The 18,297-nt window shown below is 34.7% G+C and overlaps 1 protein-coding gene across 8 annotated transcripts in view; it reads left to right on the top strand.

Moving 5' to 3' along the window:
- LOC138317546 (G-protein coupled receptor dmsr-1-like) overlaps nucleotides 1-11,061 on the top strand; it is a 195,181-nt gene extending 184,120 nt beyond the window's left edge. For all 8 annotated transcript variants that reach the window (XM_069259317.1, XM_069259308.1, XM_069259326.1 and 5 more), the window contains 2 exons: nucleotides 7,070-7,690; nucleotides 9,905-11,061. In XM_069259317.1, the coding sequence (XP_069115418.1) occupies nucleotides 7,227-7,690; nucleotides 9,905-10,667 (1,227 nt within the window). In that variant the 5' untranslated portion in view covers nucleotides 7,070-7,226 and the 3' untranslated portion in view covers nucleotides 10,668-11,061. The remainder of the gene's footprint in view (nucleotides 1-7,069; nucleotides 7,691-9,904) is intronic.
- Nucleotides 11,062-18,297: the final 7,236 nt, after the last annotated feature.

Here is an 18,297-nt window from a genome sequence, read left to right on the forward strand (position 1 = left end):
ATATTTGTATGAAACATTTTGAGAACTGAGATTTCATCAAGCCTTATATTTTTCATAGACAATTTATCACTTGACATCTTCCTCCTTTTCGAGATGTTTTCAAATAGGTAGACCAAGAAAGCGTAACATATAGATCTAGAGCAAAGTTACTGCTGTGTATACTATGTCTTTTACCGAAAGAGCCGGAAATTCAGAGGTATATAGCTATCACAGTAAATATAGATATTCTGTTACCCCACTATCATCACAAATGGGAATTTTTTCTGTGCTGCCTTCTCGGTAAGAGTACAACATATCATTTCTTTAAGAAATTTCATTCTTGGCCTTTAGGCATAAACAAAAAAATCGTCAGTTTTTTTAAACATGTGTGACAAAATAGCATAATTGTCGCACGAATGAATGCGGTAATGGTGGCATTCCAAATCCTTGTGTGGGCTGGATTGCCCAAAGCTATTTTGGAGTTCCGACATATTGCACGAATTCCAGCCGCAAAAGATGGCCCCGGATATGTGAACGACTGGAACAGGAAAAATTAGCAACACCATTCATGCTAATTAACTACATAAAATGACATGATATTTGCGCCGAAATTTGTTCAGTTCCGCCAAACTAACTGAAAGACGCCAGCGAAATGTCAAATGTCTGAGCAATATGGGTACACATGTATTTGATTTTGTTCCGAGACATCCGTACCTTCAGCATTTTTTGCATATTACGCGGAGGTATTGCATTCCTCCAATATAAAAACCTGCTGATCGCTTCACTATCAATAGAATGGGAAACATTCAACCGAGAGCATGTGTAATGTTACAGAACTTCGTGAAACATGTAATGCGTGAAGAAAATGATTGGTATGTATCATATCTTCAAACATTATGTTGTATCGCGAGACATAACTCCCGAGTCTGAATTGGTCAGCGGCCTATCTGGTCTTTTTCAGCAAAATTGTGCTAAACGTCTAAACTGTGGTCTCCTAGAAATCGCACTTAAAAATCACGTGTATATAGATGCAGCCGTTTTGACATGACCAACGCTATTGGAAGGATGTTTAAAAGTAGGATCAAATGTAATCAAACTTACACTGTAAAAAGTCCAGAATCACAACACATGACTGTCTTTGTCATAGAAAGTCCAATTAAACATTTAAAAAACTTAATTTGACCTCATATTTAACATTCTATTGAGTCACATCGGTCGGTCACCAAATGTGTTTACTTATTTGATATTTTATCAGAAACACAAAATGATTTCCCGCTCCAGTACTGTATTTGATTCAATTTTGCAGGTTGCATTTTTATGGACATAGAGATAGTGCGGGTTGTTCATGGCATGGCCCTTCTTTTTAATAATTGTGGTTGAGGAATGAGAAACTCTTGAGCAAGGTGTTGGAATTTATCCTTCAAGTAATATATTTAAAAGTGCACAAACCTACTGGTATCACTTTTAATCAATAGCGTTTAATTCCCGCTTGTTGGTTTTGTGCTATATTTTGAATGTAAAGTCCATCATTTTGTATCGCTTCATCAGCTAGTAAGTGTGACATATTAATCATCTTAAGCCACCATAGAAACTGTAAAGGGCCGATTTCAAGGAACTCATACATACCGAACATTTCATATCATCTTATGTTGTTCACAAAATGCCGAAATCGTTACATGACCTCGTTATTCGATTGTGTCATCTAAATAATATATATCGAAACTTTGAAGATGAAAACATTCTAATAATTCGGAAAAAACACCAAGTTTCTGGCAACTTTCATACAATTAAGTTGTAAAATGTCTGTAATCACAATCCATCCAGATTAATTCCGACCGATTTATCAATAGACCAACTAAGATCGACTAACAGCTAGGATTGTGTAACGACCTCTGGGAACATACTTTGGGAAGTGTAAATGTTCTTTCCAAACGATGTAGATTTTGGATACATACCCGACGGCTTAACAATAGGTTAGGCAGTATCTAATTTACATATATAATGTGTCTAACGGAACTTGATGTTCTCACAAGAGAATTGATTTCTACTCCTTAATGTACATTAAAACCCGTTTCCATTTGTTTATGTGAGATCTCATTTTTACATAAGGCTCCTTAAGGCCAACGGAATTGTTAGGAAATGACAAACGATGACTCTCACCCGCAAGAGGGAACATTATCTGGATGTGAGCAATGAACTGCCGATAACAGTGATGTTTGTCATGGCTTGTAGATTTAGCCACTTCAACCAATCAAACAACAGATCAACTAGACAAAGTACAGCTCAAAATATATTTCAATTGTCGACCAACAATAAATTCGACTGTGAAAGACCGTATACACATTGTCTATGGGATACTGTCTTATTGAATCCAGCAATAAAACACTGGTTCAAGTTACAAACCGCTCAGTATTCAATTACATTAGTAATTGTCAGTTAAAGTAGAAAATGATTACTAATTAATTATTAAACTTATATGTATCGTACTTTCCATACAGACGAATCCAGAGTTTTATTCATAGTATTCATCACCAAAAACATTCTGAAAATTACAAAACTTACAATGCATATGCTTTAATTTTACACACACAAATTAGCTCAAAATGAGTTTTGGCAGTACTACCAAAAATCGTTATATTTATATCTATAATACAGTGAATTGAGTACATATGGTTAGACCATGAAGCCAAGTTGTGGTTTACAATTTCATTTCACGTTTTCACAGTGTTACAGTATTAAAAATTAAAAAGTGATTTCTGCAAATATGTTTCATATAAACACATAAAGCAAGAACATTTACAGCGCAAACAATTATATGTTGTAACAAATGTATATAAGGTATTCTATTTGTTTTTCCTGTCCATTTGAATGATTCCCTCAACTCAATTCAGCAAACGTTATGGTTTTCAATAAAATTCTGAATAAAAAATAACATGTCAAAATGTTCGCCAACTTATGGCACATATAACATTAAAGCATGTTGAAACGAACATATTGTCTCAAGGCACGCCATAGTCATATGCAGGATGGACTGACTGCAACTTGTGTTGTAGATGCTGGTTATAAAATTACCTAGCTTAAGCGATGTGAAATGCCTGTTTCACGTAAGACAAAAAAGCAGTTGTACAAATATCTCTGCTTCTTTAGTTACGGAGTCTTGATACTGCGGGAAAACTGGAATTTAACAATCTGTTTATCACATATAATTGTTTGTACACAAGCCTTTTATCATAAGATATGGTTTTAATACCAAACAAAATGTCAAATGTCAACCTGAGATGGCACGTTTATATCTTCCATGGATTTAGATAGCTAGTCACTCCCAGTTGCACTACTATACTATCATGTTAAAATTTTGCACATGTACTGTGGGCCGGAGACCTTAAATACTGAATAAAGTGAAAACTGAAACACTCGCTGTTGCATAAAGTATTCCGCAGGTTTAACTGATCCTGAAACACAAAGGGAAATGGATAACTATCATGAATCCACTTTAAATCGGGTTGTTTTGTTAAAAAAATTTAAATCTGTATTTAAGTATGACCCATTTTTATCAAAAATCAACAGCAGTGACAGAATATAGGTAGGTATATGTAGGTTTTAAGTAGAATTATTTGAGTTTTTATAGTAAGGTCCCATTGTCACTTGTAATGTGTTCCTTCGACCTTTGAATCTCAGTCAAAACTCCATCAATCAATCTAAATTCCAAAATGTTTAATGTTAATGATATAAGTTTTTGTGCAGGTAAAATGAATGATACATGCGAGATATTGTGTGTGTTCTTGTGGTTATGGGGAAGTAATAATTATATACCAAAAACCTTCTTTTATTATCATGAAATATGACATTATGTATAGTTGATACCAGACGTAAGGAAGTCTGATTATAAACGTTCATGTTCATTGCTATGGTGATAGCACAATCGAATATTCAAACAACATGGGCAAAAAACGTAAATTTTCAAGGCTATGGAGCTAGGACTATCAAATATTCAAACAGCATGGGTAAAAAACTTAAATGTTCAAGGCTTTGGAGCTAGGACCATCAAATATTTAAACAGCATGGGCAAAAAACGTAAGTGTTCAAGGCTATGGAGCTGGGACCACCAAATATTCAAACAGCATGGGCAAAAAACCCCGTAAATGTTCAAGGCTTTGGAGCTAGGACCATCAAATGTTCAAACAGCATGGACAAAAAAACGTAAACGCTCAAGGCTATTTAGCTAGGACCATCAAATATTAAAACAGCATGGGCAAAAAACGTAAATGTTCATGGCTATGGAGCTAGGACCATCAAATATTCAAACAGAATGGGCAAAAACCGTAAATGTTCATGGCTATGGAGCTAGGGCCATCAGATATTCAAACAGCATGGGCAAAAAAAACGTAAATGTTCAAGGCTTTGGAGCTAGGACCATCAAATGTTCAAAAAGCATGGACAAAAAACTTAAACGTTCAAGGCTATTTAGCTAGGAACATCAAATATTCAAACAGCATGGGCAAAAAACGTAAATGTTCAAGGCAATGGAGCTAGGACCATCAAATGTTCAAACAGCATGGACAAAAAACGTAAATGTTCGAGACTATTTAGCTAGGACCATCAAATATTCAAACAGAATGTGTAAAAAACGTAAATGTTCATGGCAATGGAGCTAGGACCATTATATATTCAAACAATATAGGCAAACCAATCAATGATATTTCCGTTATCCGAATCTGGCCAATACGACAAATGCTTTTTGTTATATATTTCATATAATGTCACATGTCAAAGACCAATGATGTGCGAATATCAGACTATATGTCTGTAAAGCAATAACAAGCACTATTGATTACATACCTTGGATTGCGATAGTATATTGATATCTAAAATGTCAATACGTGATCACAGGTAAACACACTCATGTGTCAGATTTGAATTTGTCTAAAAAGTGAAAAGTAGAAAAAAAAACATGAAATTTATAACTTCTAATGCACAACGATCGATTTACATATTATTGGGATGTTCCTAATGACAATGTGATCAATTTCATTTATCAATTGGCTCTATCCAGCAAAATTCGCTCAAAAGTTATTTTCTGCGATATAAAGAAAATTAATAGCTGCGTTCAGCTCAGAATTATATTGGTATAAACCTCATGCACAGCCATTGTGGAGGATATATTTATTATTTTTTAACTGCTTAATCTTATTTCAATACTAGTGCAGCTTTGATTATCTACATGTATATCACCCATTGACGAGTACCTCTTGATCTCTCTGGTGATGATATCCTGGTATTTGGAATAAATAGCAATATATTTCTGCACGTGCAGACTTTCGTTAAGCCCAAAAAGGTATTCAAGTAACGAATGTATATACATATCAATATGTTTATGTACATTTTATCACTAATAATTACTTAATTTAAAACAGCTATCATTATCCATTTCTTATATCAATGGTGAAATTTATAAAGATGTAACATATCAAATATCATGCATATTTGTTTGTCAAAATGAATAAAATATATATAGTACTGTACTGTATATCTTGATATCTCTCTATTTCCACGACACACTGTAGGTAGCTCAGGTAAACGAACACAGGTAAGCACAGGTAAAAATTAATATGGAACTGGCTATAATTGGTTTTCCATTGTTCTCCTATACCAACACTTTTCTTTGTTCTCTAAAAAGAGGGCAAATGGAGAACACACCATCCATTTGATACGTTGTGGTCATTTGTGACCCCTTATTATCAATATGGACAATGAATATGTTAACATTATATGTGTGTTCGTGAAGATGGAGTAAGGCCATATGTGTGGAAGAGTTTATAGATGATACTGTTATTATGTACAAGTATAAATACGTCAGGTGGCTAGGGACAGTGATTATAGTTGTATGTCATATTCCGCACTTTTAGCTCTGATATCACTGGTATCCAAATGGGTAACACATCTTTTCTCTTGAAATATATCCAGCAAATTTATATACGAGCATGATTAAGGATGGTATCAATAAGAAAAAAAATGAATTCATTAGTTTGGGGATCTATATAACCCTCATGAATAGCCGCGTAATGATAATGAAAATTTTACTGCCCGGAACAATGGATAACACTTAGTTGTGTTCGCGCTTCTTCTTTTCCGATGTATAGCATGTATACAAACAGACATATTCGTCGATATTCTAACAATGCCGTAAAACTAATAAAGAGCTTAGTGCATCTTATAACCTATATATCTATATAGTAATCGCGTGCTAGCTATATAAGTACAGAATAATGGTCATTGTTGATACTCATCATTGTGATGTTCCGTATTTATTTTTCTTGTCGATTTCTCAGTAATAATATCATTAACAATGTTTGATATGAAGGGAACTAAGATTGTCAAATTATTTTCTTTTCATTATAAAGCCAATTAACGATCGCGAAATAGCAAATACGGATTGTGAAGGATCCATGTATTTTAATTACAATCGGTACATTGATCAGATGTGGTTGTGTTAATTTGATATATATGTTTGATTATCAATGATCCTTTTGATGAGTAATATTTTCAGAGTTCAATTTAGGCATTGTTCAAATAAAGATACACCTGTGGATGTATATATCAAATCGCTATTTAGTGCATTTGCCCTTAAGTATTAAACGCCCACTACCTTTCCGAAAAGGCTTTTAATTTTTAAAATTGTAATGTAAAACGAAATTGATAATTGTGTAGAGTCGCAAAGGTATAAGCTTACCGCTAATACAACACGGGTCATTATTTGTCTCCCGCCGTCATCAAAATTACCGCTAGTTAGTTGACTGTCTCTGCTCCAGAAGCCAAAACTGCGAAACTATTCGGCATTGTCATGGTCTGCAATCAACGTAATTTTTTTATGTTATTATTTTTTTAATAAAGTCTTACGGTTTGTTTCGGAAAGATAGCTGACCTTTAATGATACATGATTTTAATGTCCGTGATAATGTTGCTTACCATTAATGACCTACCTGTACATTATCGCGCTTGTTTGCGGACAATATGGTCAGATAATATAACAGCCAATATTCCAACAAGTGATATAGTTGGTTAATGACGTTATTGTATTTTCTCCTTTCAGTAAGACGTAAATGACCTGAACGATTTACCATCGCTAACCTGTTAAACAAGTGGACATTGGACAAGGTAACGGCGATATACTGTGCTCGATATTGTAATCAGAGCGTCACAAAGCACGCCCTGACCAAGGAAACACAGGTCGTCTAGTCATCGTCATTATGAATGAGGATTTCTCTGGATACCATATACCCAATGTTACCAGTAATTACACATCTCTTCTGGATGTATTCGAAACGTCTACAATGGGCAATTACGTGGCAACTGTGGAAGAAATTTCAGGACTTCGACAATTTGAGGAATGGTACAAACCTATACACGGCTACTCAGCCGCAATTGTTTGTGTTTTCGGTGTGATTGCGAATATACTAAATATAGTTGTGTTGACTAGAAAAAATATGCAAACTTCTACAAATGTCATTCTCACTGGGTTAGCTATATCAGATGGAGCGACCATGGCTGCTTATTTCCCCTGGGCGCTCTGGATGTATATTATATACGGAACAGGAGTTAGTGCAAAACGGGACACGCTTGAATGCGCGCACTTTCAGATGTGGTATGCTATATTCAGTGTGATCGTCCACTCGATTTCCATATGGCTGACAGTCACTCTGGCTGTATTTAGGTACGTATCCATTTGAGCACATCAGGTTTCTTTCCTTACTAATACATTTTACTTTATCTATTTATTTACCAGTTTTAATAAGGTTATACTTTTTCAAAGGTCTATTTCTCTTGCTTCACCTTCAATCCAATGATTTCCAGGACCAATGCGACAGTCACTTGCCCGCTATAATGCGTGCAAAATGGCGAACATAATCGTACAGACTAATATGGAAATGGGATGTTTCTTAAATCTCACTTAAATCTCCCTTCCTGATACTGTAAACATGAACATGTTTTGCCAGGGGAATTTACGCTATTCACGCGAAGGTCGCCTGATCACGAATATTTCCCCCGCACGTTATATTTTGTTCCTATGTAAACTTTGTTGTTAAAACTATAAAAGTGTATTTATCACGAAAATAACAACACCACGAAAGTTCCATGCATACAAGTCGCAAAATTAAGAACTCGCGGAAATGCCCCCCTTACAGTATAATTTGTGTATTCCTCAGTCGACTAGAGACACATGTGACAAACATTTGAGTTGAGATGACCTTCTATGATTGTCGGTACAAATAGGGAAATGTGTGATTTAGCTTCGCTACTACTTTTATTGAAAAATCACCGATCAACTCTTGCGAATATGTATTGATTGTGACGTCGTTTGTTTGTCAGCGTGACGTGATATTGGTTATTGTGAACCACGCCATTTTCGGACAAAAAATCACTGACAATTTAACAATTTGTTCCAACACCAAGAGCAGGTACGCAAAAACAAAATTGAATTCCACTTACGATAAACAATATGAGAGAATAGCCTAAAACTACTTCTCAGTAATCCATAACGGATTACAATGTTGCATCTTTGTCACTTTCTTCCGATATCTTGCTATTTTTTCCGATATCATTTGCATGGTATAATTTTTTTCACTTATTATCTTTCGAAATAAAAAAAAAAACTTTCTCCACATCGCTTTTTAATGGGTCATTTTTTCACCCAATTTACAATTCGCCAAAATACAGAATGTTTTTTTAAATAGATTCTTTGTCTTTCTTATTATTTTTGTGAATTTACAGCATTTCTAATTCTCCATTGTGGCAAATCCTCTGTCCTATTCAAATGTCCACGATAATTTTCCCCCACGTCATCTCACGTGGACTCTTGTCAATTTCTTCAAATCAATTTTTTTCACCATTTTTCCACATGATCTCTCATCAGTTTTATGTTGATGTTAACATTGTGCTGAAAATCCAAAACTCTCTAACTTATAATTTTATTTTGAAGTGGGATGATTTTTGGGTTGTGTTTTTTTTTTTTTCGTTCTTTTTTGTTTGTTTGTTAATTTATCAAAATGCATTACTGTTTTTGTATCTTGACTAGTTCAACAACTTTCCCAGAGATGGTACTCTTTTTCTCTCCTACCGACTTACTAAAGCGGATTTGTGTATTACTTGACACTTCTACATATGGTTCATTCTATTTGGTATTTGACCATGTCTTTGGTTTTCTATATGTTTATATATGTCCATTCTTACTATAACATTTAACTATTCTTACAAGACGATTCATCATTGGATGGTTGTTATTGTGTTGATTTTTCTGGATTAACTTTTTTTAAACGTGTGATCTGGAACCCAACTTTCTGAAACAGTTAGAGCAACTAGTTCTGATGAGCACCAACAATTAATTTGACCACTGAATACCATTACAACAACCTCTCCATCGTTTATTCCAACAGACAACGGCCATCACAGTCTATACAAACAAGTCTCAAACAATTAAACTGGATACAGTAAAACTATAAACATATTTGCTTTTACTCTTGTATGTATGACAAAAACTACAATTAAAAATAAAACACTAAAGAAGAATATTTTAGCACGAATGATAGGTGTTACAAATGATAATATGATATTATCACTGGAATCCGTACGTGTTACAGTAACCTATGAAACATTGGATCACAACAGCTTTATACATCTCTAAACTAATGTAACATAATATCCTTTGAAGCAGCCGATTTTCCGTTCTAACATAGGCCTGTTTACCTGAAAAAACAACAATAAATGCAACAATGAAATAAATCTTTTTATTACAAATTTATTAATCCAGTAACATTTCTACAAATCAATTTTCCTGTGTTTTACGTGTGTTTTATTGGAGTCGTAATCCTCGATATTTATTTTTATCAGCTCCAAAGATCTAATCATATATTTTTGTTTATATTTTCAGATTCATTTTCATCCGTTTTCCACGAAGAGGAACACGATATTGTAATATTCAGCGAGCCAAACTGGCTGTCGTAATCGTCGTGGTGGTAGTTATCATAGTGTGTATTCCTAATTCAGTGAACTATGAGATCTACAACGGGATCGAACGAGTAGTAGTGGAGGGGCCTCATGTCGGCAATGATTCAGTGTACTGGGTCGGACAGAAGAAAAACACCGACTTTCAGATATTCGTCAATAAATTCAATTTCTTTGTTCAGGCTTTGCTTGTAAAACTTCTACCATGTGTGTTGCTCACAGTTTTCAGCTTTCTCCTTGTAAAGACAATGAGAGATGCTGAAAAACGTCGGAAGAAGTTATTAAACAAAACCCCAGTGTCTGACGGGGAAAGTGGAGCTACATCAAGTGGCGGGGGAAACCACAAAAAGAACAGGAAAAGCAACCGAAGTAACCGGACGACGACAATGCTGTTGGTGGTGGTGCTGTTGTTTATACTGACGGAAACCCCACAGGGAGTGCTGTATGTTCTTAGTGGGCTGATTAACGGCTTTTTCATGAATGTGTACACTCCCCTTGGGGATCTTCTAGACATCGTGGCCTTGATCAACAATGGGATCAATTTTGTTCTCTATTGTACAATGAGCAAACAATTCCGAGACACATTTTTCAACATTTTCATTCGTAATTCTTCCGGTGATCGAAGAAAGACTACGACAACATACATTACTACGCAACAGACACATGCTACTAAGGACTCGGACGTGTAACGCACGTGTATATTGTTAAAATGGATGCCGGACGTGTAACGCATGTGTGTATTGTTAAAATAGATGCCGGACGTGCAATGCCCCACACCAGCGAATATTTAAAATGACTTATATATCATTAGAAAATCGGTGAATTTCGCACATGTATAAGCATGTTGCTGATATATCTTGTGCATACATGCTACTGTAAATGTAATGTTTTGTTGCATAACCAAATGTACGATATTGTGTAAAATACACGTGCATAAATTTAAAAAGTACGTGTAAAGACTCGCCATCACGTGATTTATAAACTCCATGTACGTTGCTTCATACATATTAAGAACTTTGCGGAATGAATATATACCACTTTGTAAATAATCAAAAAGTTGTATTCATAGAATTTTAATGAATGAAATGCCGGGAGGGGGGGTATTAACATACACACATATACAAATGTATATACATATATACTCTTATCCTTTAACCCAGTAACAGTTGTTGTACGGTGAATTACTATAACATATGTTTAACTGAATATTCAACTACAAGGTATTTAAGATATATTATCGTTGTTCTCACTTTCTTTGTTATTTCAATATTTGTAACATAATTCAATTTTGCTTGTTACGAGAATTTTCATTGGCTTAAAAATTTACTTTATCAGCCCATAATGGAAAAATGGCGTCGTCGTTTGTAACGCCGCTTCTGATTGGTTGAATGAGTGTGTCTTGGTCCCGTTGTTCAAAACGTCATAAGCTAAATCAGTTTACACGTGATAAGATACATGTATTTATATCTATTTTTTCTTTGCAGCAAAACTTATGACGGTATTATTATTAAGCTGTATTAAATATCACTTTAATTATCAAAATCGTTAAATCATGGTTTTAAAATTGGTGTTGTCACGTAATGATTATAATTCTTTGGGTCACAGGGGACTCGTCTCGCGCTTATAGTTTGCTCATGATTCTACGGAGTAACTAGTAAAAAACAAAGTTTAAACTTTAACTTGCAATATCTACAGTGCATTATGGTCAATTTTGTTTTGTTGACGTTTTATTGCAATTTTAAAACTATAATATCCCACCTTTTGAAAAAAGAAATCCACGACTGAAAGTCAATTTTTCATACATGAAAATTTGCGTAAAATTTTTCAACAAAAATATCGTTGTTTGCATTTTTTTTAAGTAAAAACAGTAAAATTTGTGAAAAATGTTAAAGTTTACCGAGGAAATAGAAATTTTGTCGACGCCGTGACGTCACGAGGCTTTATTGCATGGGTAGCCAGTATTACACCTGTAGGTATGAAAGAAAAGTTTGTATTTAATTATGTCCCGACGGAAGAGCAATTTTATTTAAAGTTGTAGACCCTGTTTAAACTAGTGAAAGGAATACCTTTATATAACTAAGGCTATAAATAGTGTGTATGCATCAGGCTAACTTAAGGTATTAGGTAGAGTGGTTGTTTTTTGTTTTTTTTTTTTTTGTTTTTTTTTAGTAAATTTTGGGAAAATGTGCAAAACAATACATTACAATTTAGTAAGTCTACGGGGTTCGATATATATATTTCTGTCACCAAATCACCATTCCACTATGTTTACTAGTGTCTACATCATGTACAGGGAGGCAAACAAAAACAACAATCTTCGGCTCAACAGTAATACCTAAGGTTAAGCCTGATATATAACCTCTTTTTATCAACTAGGTTATGCAGTTATACAAAATATCGCTAGTTTAACCAGACTCTAAGACCTCAATAAGGCCAAACAAAAAAAATGTTTGTTAAGGGTTACCCGACCGACCCTAGTTTTGTACCACCGACCCTAATGTTTACCCTTTTGCGATTTCGATCTCAGGCTTCGGTTCCGGCCATTATTCAAGAGTGAAAGACACTAAAAAAATCACATGCCAACCTACAGACCCTATTCTTTTGCCAATATAACCCTTAACAGACATATTATTTTTTTGGCCTAAGCGTTATCGCAAAAACGTAGGAATACAACCCAAGTGTCAGACCGAACTACTTCTAGTTTACGCTTCGATAGAATGTTGTGTGATTTGACACTATTAATACTTAGTTTACATTTTACTTTTACAAAGATTTGCTTTGATTTCATACTAAACTAAAAGACGTTTTCGGTCTTATATGGGTCTATAAACTAAACCTTAGATGTCAAACACAATATTATAATCGTCAGTAAAGATATAAAAGAGGAGGAAAGTTAAAGCTAAATTAAATGAAATGTAACGTTAACCAAAGTCCTTCATCAAAATTTGACGGATTTCAAAAATAACAATTAAGAGCTACAAAAGGATACTATGAGATTGTAAATAAATATATATTTGACATCAGAATAGAATAAGTGTTCAAACGTTGTAACGGTAATTAACAACGATTTGCTGGTCAATACCATCAACTATGGGTTTTCCCCAAGAATGTTCAGGGAGTTCCATAGTTTACGTCTGTACGGGATATCTGATTGAAAAACAACTTGAGCCGACGCTTTCAAGAGAACCATAGGCTGAGTTGTGTAAGTACAAACATATCACGTACAGATTTCCAGAGAAAGCATTATCCGAAACTTAATTATCAACTTCACCTCCCTTCTTTGAATGCCATACACACCATACAACACTTGCCTATCCCCCGTACAAGGGAATATATGTTTTGGCTATGGCTATCTATATCGCGGTTACAGACGGATACATCGATGACATACATTCAGCATCTCGGGAGTGATTTCAAACTCTGTTATCATTGGCCATACCATCAATATATCATATCATAAATGTCCGCAGTTGAAAATCAAATATAGCGGTTCGCTCAACTTCGGACCGCATCACTACCCTGTCAGCGATACTTAGATGTCCAAACTTGGTTATCTCCATTTAGTTTTTTTTTTCCAAATGGACATTATTGGTTTATGATACCATTTTGAAGTTGATAAAACTTTCTAACTTCTTAAAGTTATCATTGTTATATTTCTAATCAAACGGCAGCTACAACGTTCAACAACCAGAACTACATCTTTGGTCAGGTCATCGTGACTACCGTAGTTATCCAACTTAAAGGATTACAATGCGTTACATACAGAATAAATTTTAACCAATTTTGAACCAATTTTTAACAATGTTGAGGGACTATATCGATTATCGGTAGCACAATCGGTAGAACAACCGGCTATTGGGCTTAGGCCAAGAGTTCAAACTCGCCCTGACCGCTTCGTTTTTCTCGTCTATCTTAACACTAGTTAAGAAATAGAAAACTATGAGAGGAAGGGTAGTCGTAATGATACCCATAACTTTCTATCCCTGGGTCGTGAATTTGAAACCAAGGTAGGGCAATATAGTCACGGTTTTTCCTCGTTTACTCGGCTTTCCTCCACTTTTTAAACTTAGCACGTCAATTACAGCGCTCTACGTTTGTAAAACACAACTATAAAGCTTATTGTAGCATCGTAAAGTCAGAAGACCGAACATCTATATCAATGGCATGCGATAAAAATACAACATTTAGAATAATTCGCCGTTTGAATGCATAGCGAAGTGATATTCAACACGTGGTAAAATAATATTGACGATCAGTGTCATGGTGATTTATCTGAAATTCAAGTGTATTAATGCCGATAGCCTTTAAGGTCATATGCTCTTCAATATTGTCAAACTCGTTTTTACATTTTAACAGTTGCGGTTTAGGCATTTTGTGCGTACCGAAGATAAATAAAGTTTAGGTTGGACTTTATGCATTGACCGTCGTAGTGAGCACAAGGTACATTGTATCTCTCATGTAGAACTAAATCATTTGGGGATAACACGTACCGGCGACACTAGGGATAGATGCCGACCTACCTGGTGTAAATCTATTCTTTCGTAAGAGCTAACGGGTGTGCGTGGGAGGGTGATATTAATTAGGATGATATTGATTAATTCATGTTGATAACGTTATCAGCGGATTAGTAAAACTGGCAGAAGGCATGTGGCATAGTTCTTTAATTCAGATGTTTGTATAAATGTCATAAACTGTTGTGTACAATCAACTTTGTGTATTGGGTGACGTCATAATAATGTGTCTATTGTTGTTCTGCGAACCCACTATTTTATAATTTTAAACTCGATACAGGGGAGGTAATCCCTGTACACAAAAGCACCTCTGTTACATTGTAATCATAGGTTGAACATTTTTGAAAATCTGCAGAAAAAATATCTGTCAGAAGTTTATTTGTTCTTTTCTCCTAGTGACAGGTACTATGTGATCTTAAGTTAATAGTACATGAACCTTTGTATTCTTCATTTTTGGCCAGGGTCAGAAGAAAAAAGTGGCTCGCCACTGTTGTCTTTTTAACCCTCGCCTAAATACAGCTTTTATTGGTCATGTATTATATATGTATCAGAACACTAGTTCGAAAATTATTAAATTGTAATGATTGTGTTGTAAGGAGGGCTGCGTCATGGACACGCGTTTTTTTCGGAATTTTTGTTCTAAGTCCCAATTCTACATAATTATGTATCATTGTCTATATCTAAACTGCTGCAAACGTACCTGTAAGCGTAAAACATTAGCGCTGATTACATTTTAGTGTAAGAATCGTTATATATTACCTATTAAAATTAGAAAGTCAAAATAATGTTTGCAATACCGAAGTTCTATTTAAACATTATTTTAGGTGTTTATATGATGAAGTTTCGGTTTCGCCGATTAATTTTTCGTTAATTTGATGGCATTGTTTCGCTGTAGTGCTTATTTATCATGATTAATTTGTAATGTATGATTTTATTTATTAAAGCAATTCTTAAAATGTTTATCATGGAGATGTTCTTGTTAAAATAGCTCAAATTTGTCAGTAAAATTCATCATTTTCGAGATTTTCCTATTCATTTATATTCAAGATTATCAAAATTTGTCATTTAAATCTGAGTCCTTTATAAAAAGAAGTGCTTTTGTGACAATTATTCCCAGAAAGCATTATTGTCATCAGTTTTATACTATCACCCTCGGCATCGTGTATCCCTGTACAAACTTGTACGCTACATTACTGGAATGCATACTGTACACATGTTTTTTTCATTCCGTTTTCACCTGGTTAAGTAAATACTTGATGAACGCGGGATTTTACCACGATAGTCTATCGTTTATTCAACCACGAACACAGAAGATATATACATTTTATGGTTCCACCCACTGGTGTGCACCTTTTCATTGGCGCTAGTTTACAGATATTTATAAGAAGTGAATGTGTCACCTATGTTCCCCGGGCTGTTCACCTGGGACTGAGGATCCCGTACTGCATTCTATAGACTCTTCAGATTCTTTTAATATGCACTACAAGTACAACTAATGTCATGTTTATATTATTATTATTATTTTGGAATTAATTAACATTTTCTCGATAATCTGCATTATTTTACTTCACAGCTTGATTACTTACATATTTTGTTTAGATAATGTAAACCATTACGGCGACTTCATTTATCACGCCGATTGCCTGCTTTACTATAAAGTACCGACTATTTGTTTTCTAATTGTACATGATCATGCCCTTTAATTATATGTGACAATGGTCCACAGTAATCATCTAGTGATTGTAACGTTTATTATTTTACCATTATCTGGAATAATCTATTTAAATCACTTGTACATTGTCCGAATGACTGAAATTTTGTAAAATAAGTATGTGATATATAGATTTAGCTCCAAATCATCAATTAAACAGTGACACATTGCATGTTTGTTGTTGTTCTTTATTTCTTACAGTCATGTATGGCGTCGTTTGGTCACTATTTTTCTGTAAAGATTCACACGTACGTCTTATACTTGTTTTAAGTCCACTACGCTCTAAACCTCATCAGTAAAACATTATCTAGATAGCATCTATAACGTTAGAACAGCTAAAATATACATATAGCTATATCGATTACAAAATGACAAATTCATGTACATATCAAAGTAAACTATGAAACGTTATAGCTGCCTCGTATGGTTCAAATACACTATATGAATTTGTGTTTTATTTATAGGATATGGTGTGTTTTTATCTTATCAATACATGGTATCATTTTATCTATATTTGATTTGATATGACCGATGTATAATTTGCTTTTTGAAGTTGTAATCTTGATGGAGGTTTTTCGCTTTTACTTAACATCCTAAAAGCGTTTGTATAAGAATATAAAAATATCAAACCCGACATTAAGTGGAATGTGTTGAAAAACATTGCCGGTGACCTTTTAAAGAAATGTTCCATTATCTGACACCATTAGTGTCTTTAACGTTTCCTGACTTTGTGATGGAGAAATTCGATTTCCAATGCACTTTTCCGGCTTTAAATGATTTCGGGAAGCGAGTTTTACTGCATATATGTGTTTGAGAATTTAATTTCACTATTTGGGGATGAAAAGATAACCCGTGACGCATCCGAGCGTTGGAAACATACACTTGGATCAGTTGATGAAGTTCACAATAACACGATAGCACATCAGTAGTGTTATAACGTTAACGATCGTTTAAATTGATAGCTCTCTCGATCTATAGATACATTGTGTACTTCTTTCACATCTGTACCTCTTTCACAAGGTTTTATCTGCATAATAAACATATTTGCAGATTTAGCACATCAGCTAAAAGTGGAGTTAAACAGTTACTAGGTCTTAACGGAACAAAATTTACGGGTGAGTTCCATTGGGTTTTTTTTTCATTTGAATGCTAACTCAACAAATGTAAGAAAACATTACGAGTTAATAATGGTTGTTTCATCCATTGCGTGATCAAGTGATGCACCCTTGACCCTGATCAATATGGGGGATTCAGGTACCAAAACGATGTGGGCAAAGTACATTTTACCGTCGATTAGTCTCACATTCTGGTGACGTCACGAAACTCACATCAAATGATCACGTTATAATCACCAGATGGTGGGACTAATCGACGGTAAGTTGTACTTTACCCACGTCGTTTTGGGATCTCAAAACCACCGTATTCGACGTAAATGTAAATAACATGATAAACCCCAAACTCTGATAAACCGGACGTAATATGTAGGTCAAGTGATACGCCTCAATCTTGACAAATCGGAAATAAGATGTAGGTCATGTGGTACGTGAAGCCATCCATCCTAATCAATCGGACGTAAGAAGTACGACGAAGGTCATGTGGTACGCCTCAGGATCATGAAACAATTTTAAGTTTAAAACTGTCTTAAGTTTAGACTAAGCCAATAAAAGATGACGTTACAAAAAGTCATGTCATTTCTGATTGGATAAGTATAAACTTAAGTCCTAAGATTGCTTCATGGTCCTGGAGCCTGGTAATCAGACTAAGATGTAGGTCATGGTAAGAAAAGAATCAGTTTGCGTGCATTTATAAACTTAAACAAACGCTGGTTTGTAGTACATCTTCAGTTCACACTAGTAAACACAATTGCATGGCCATTTGGTGACAGAAATACATGTATGTGCTGAACCTTGCGGACCTTTTTTCCTGAGATACATTTTTGCAAGGTTTTTTTTCTTCAAATTTTGCAAACTACACAATACTTCAACAGTAATACCTAATGTTACCCGTTATTCATACGCGTTTAATGCCTTAGAATAGTAAAAGGTCCTTATTAGCCGCAATTATTTGTGCATAGGTCATAATGCCCAAGGAAAGTAC

The sequence above is a fragment of the Argopecten irradians genome, chromosome 1, assembly GCF_041381155.1.
Source record: "Argopecten irradians isolate NY chromosome 1, Ai_NY, whole genome shotgun sequence".
Taxonomy (NCBI): Eukaryota; Metazoa; Mollusca; class Bivalvia; order Pectinida; family Pectinidae; genus Argopecten; species Argopecten irradians.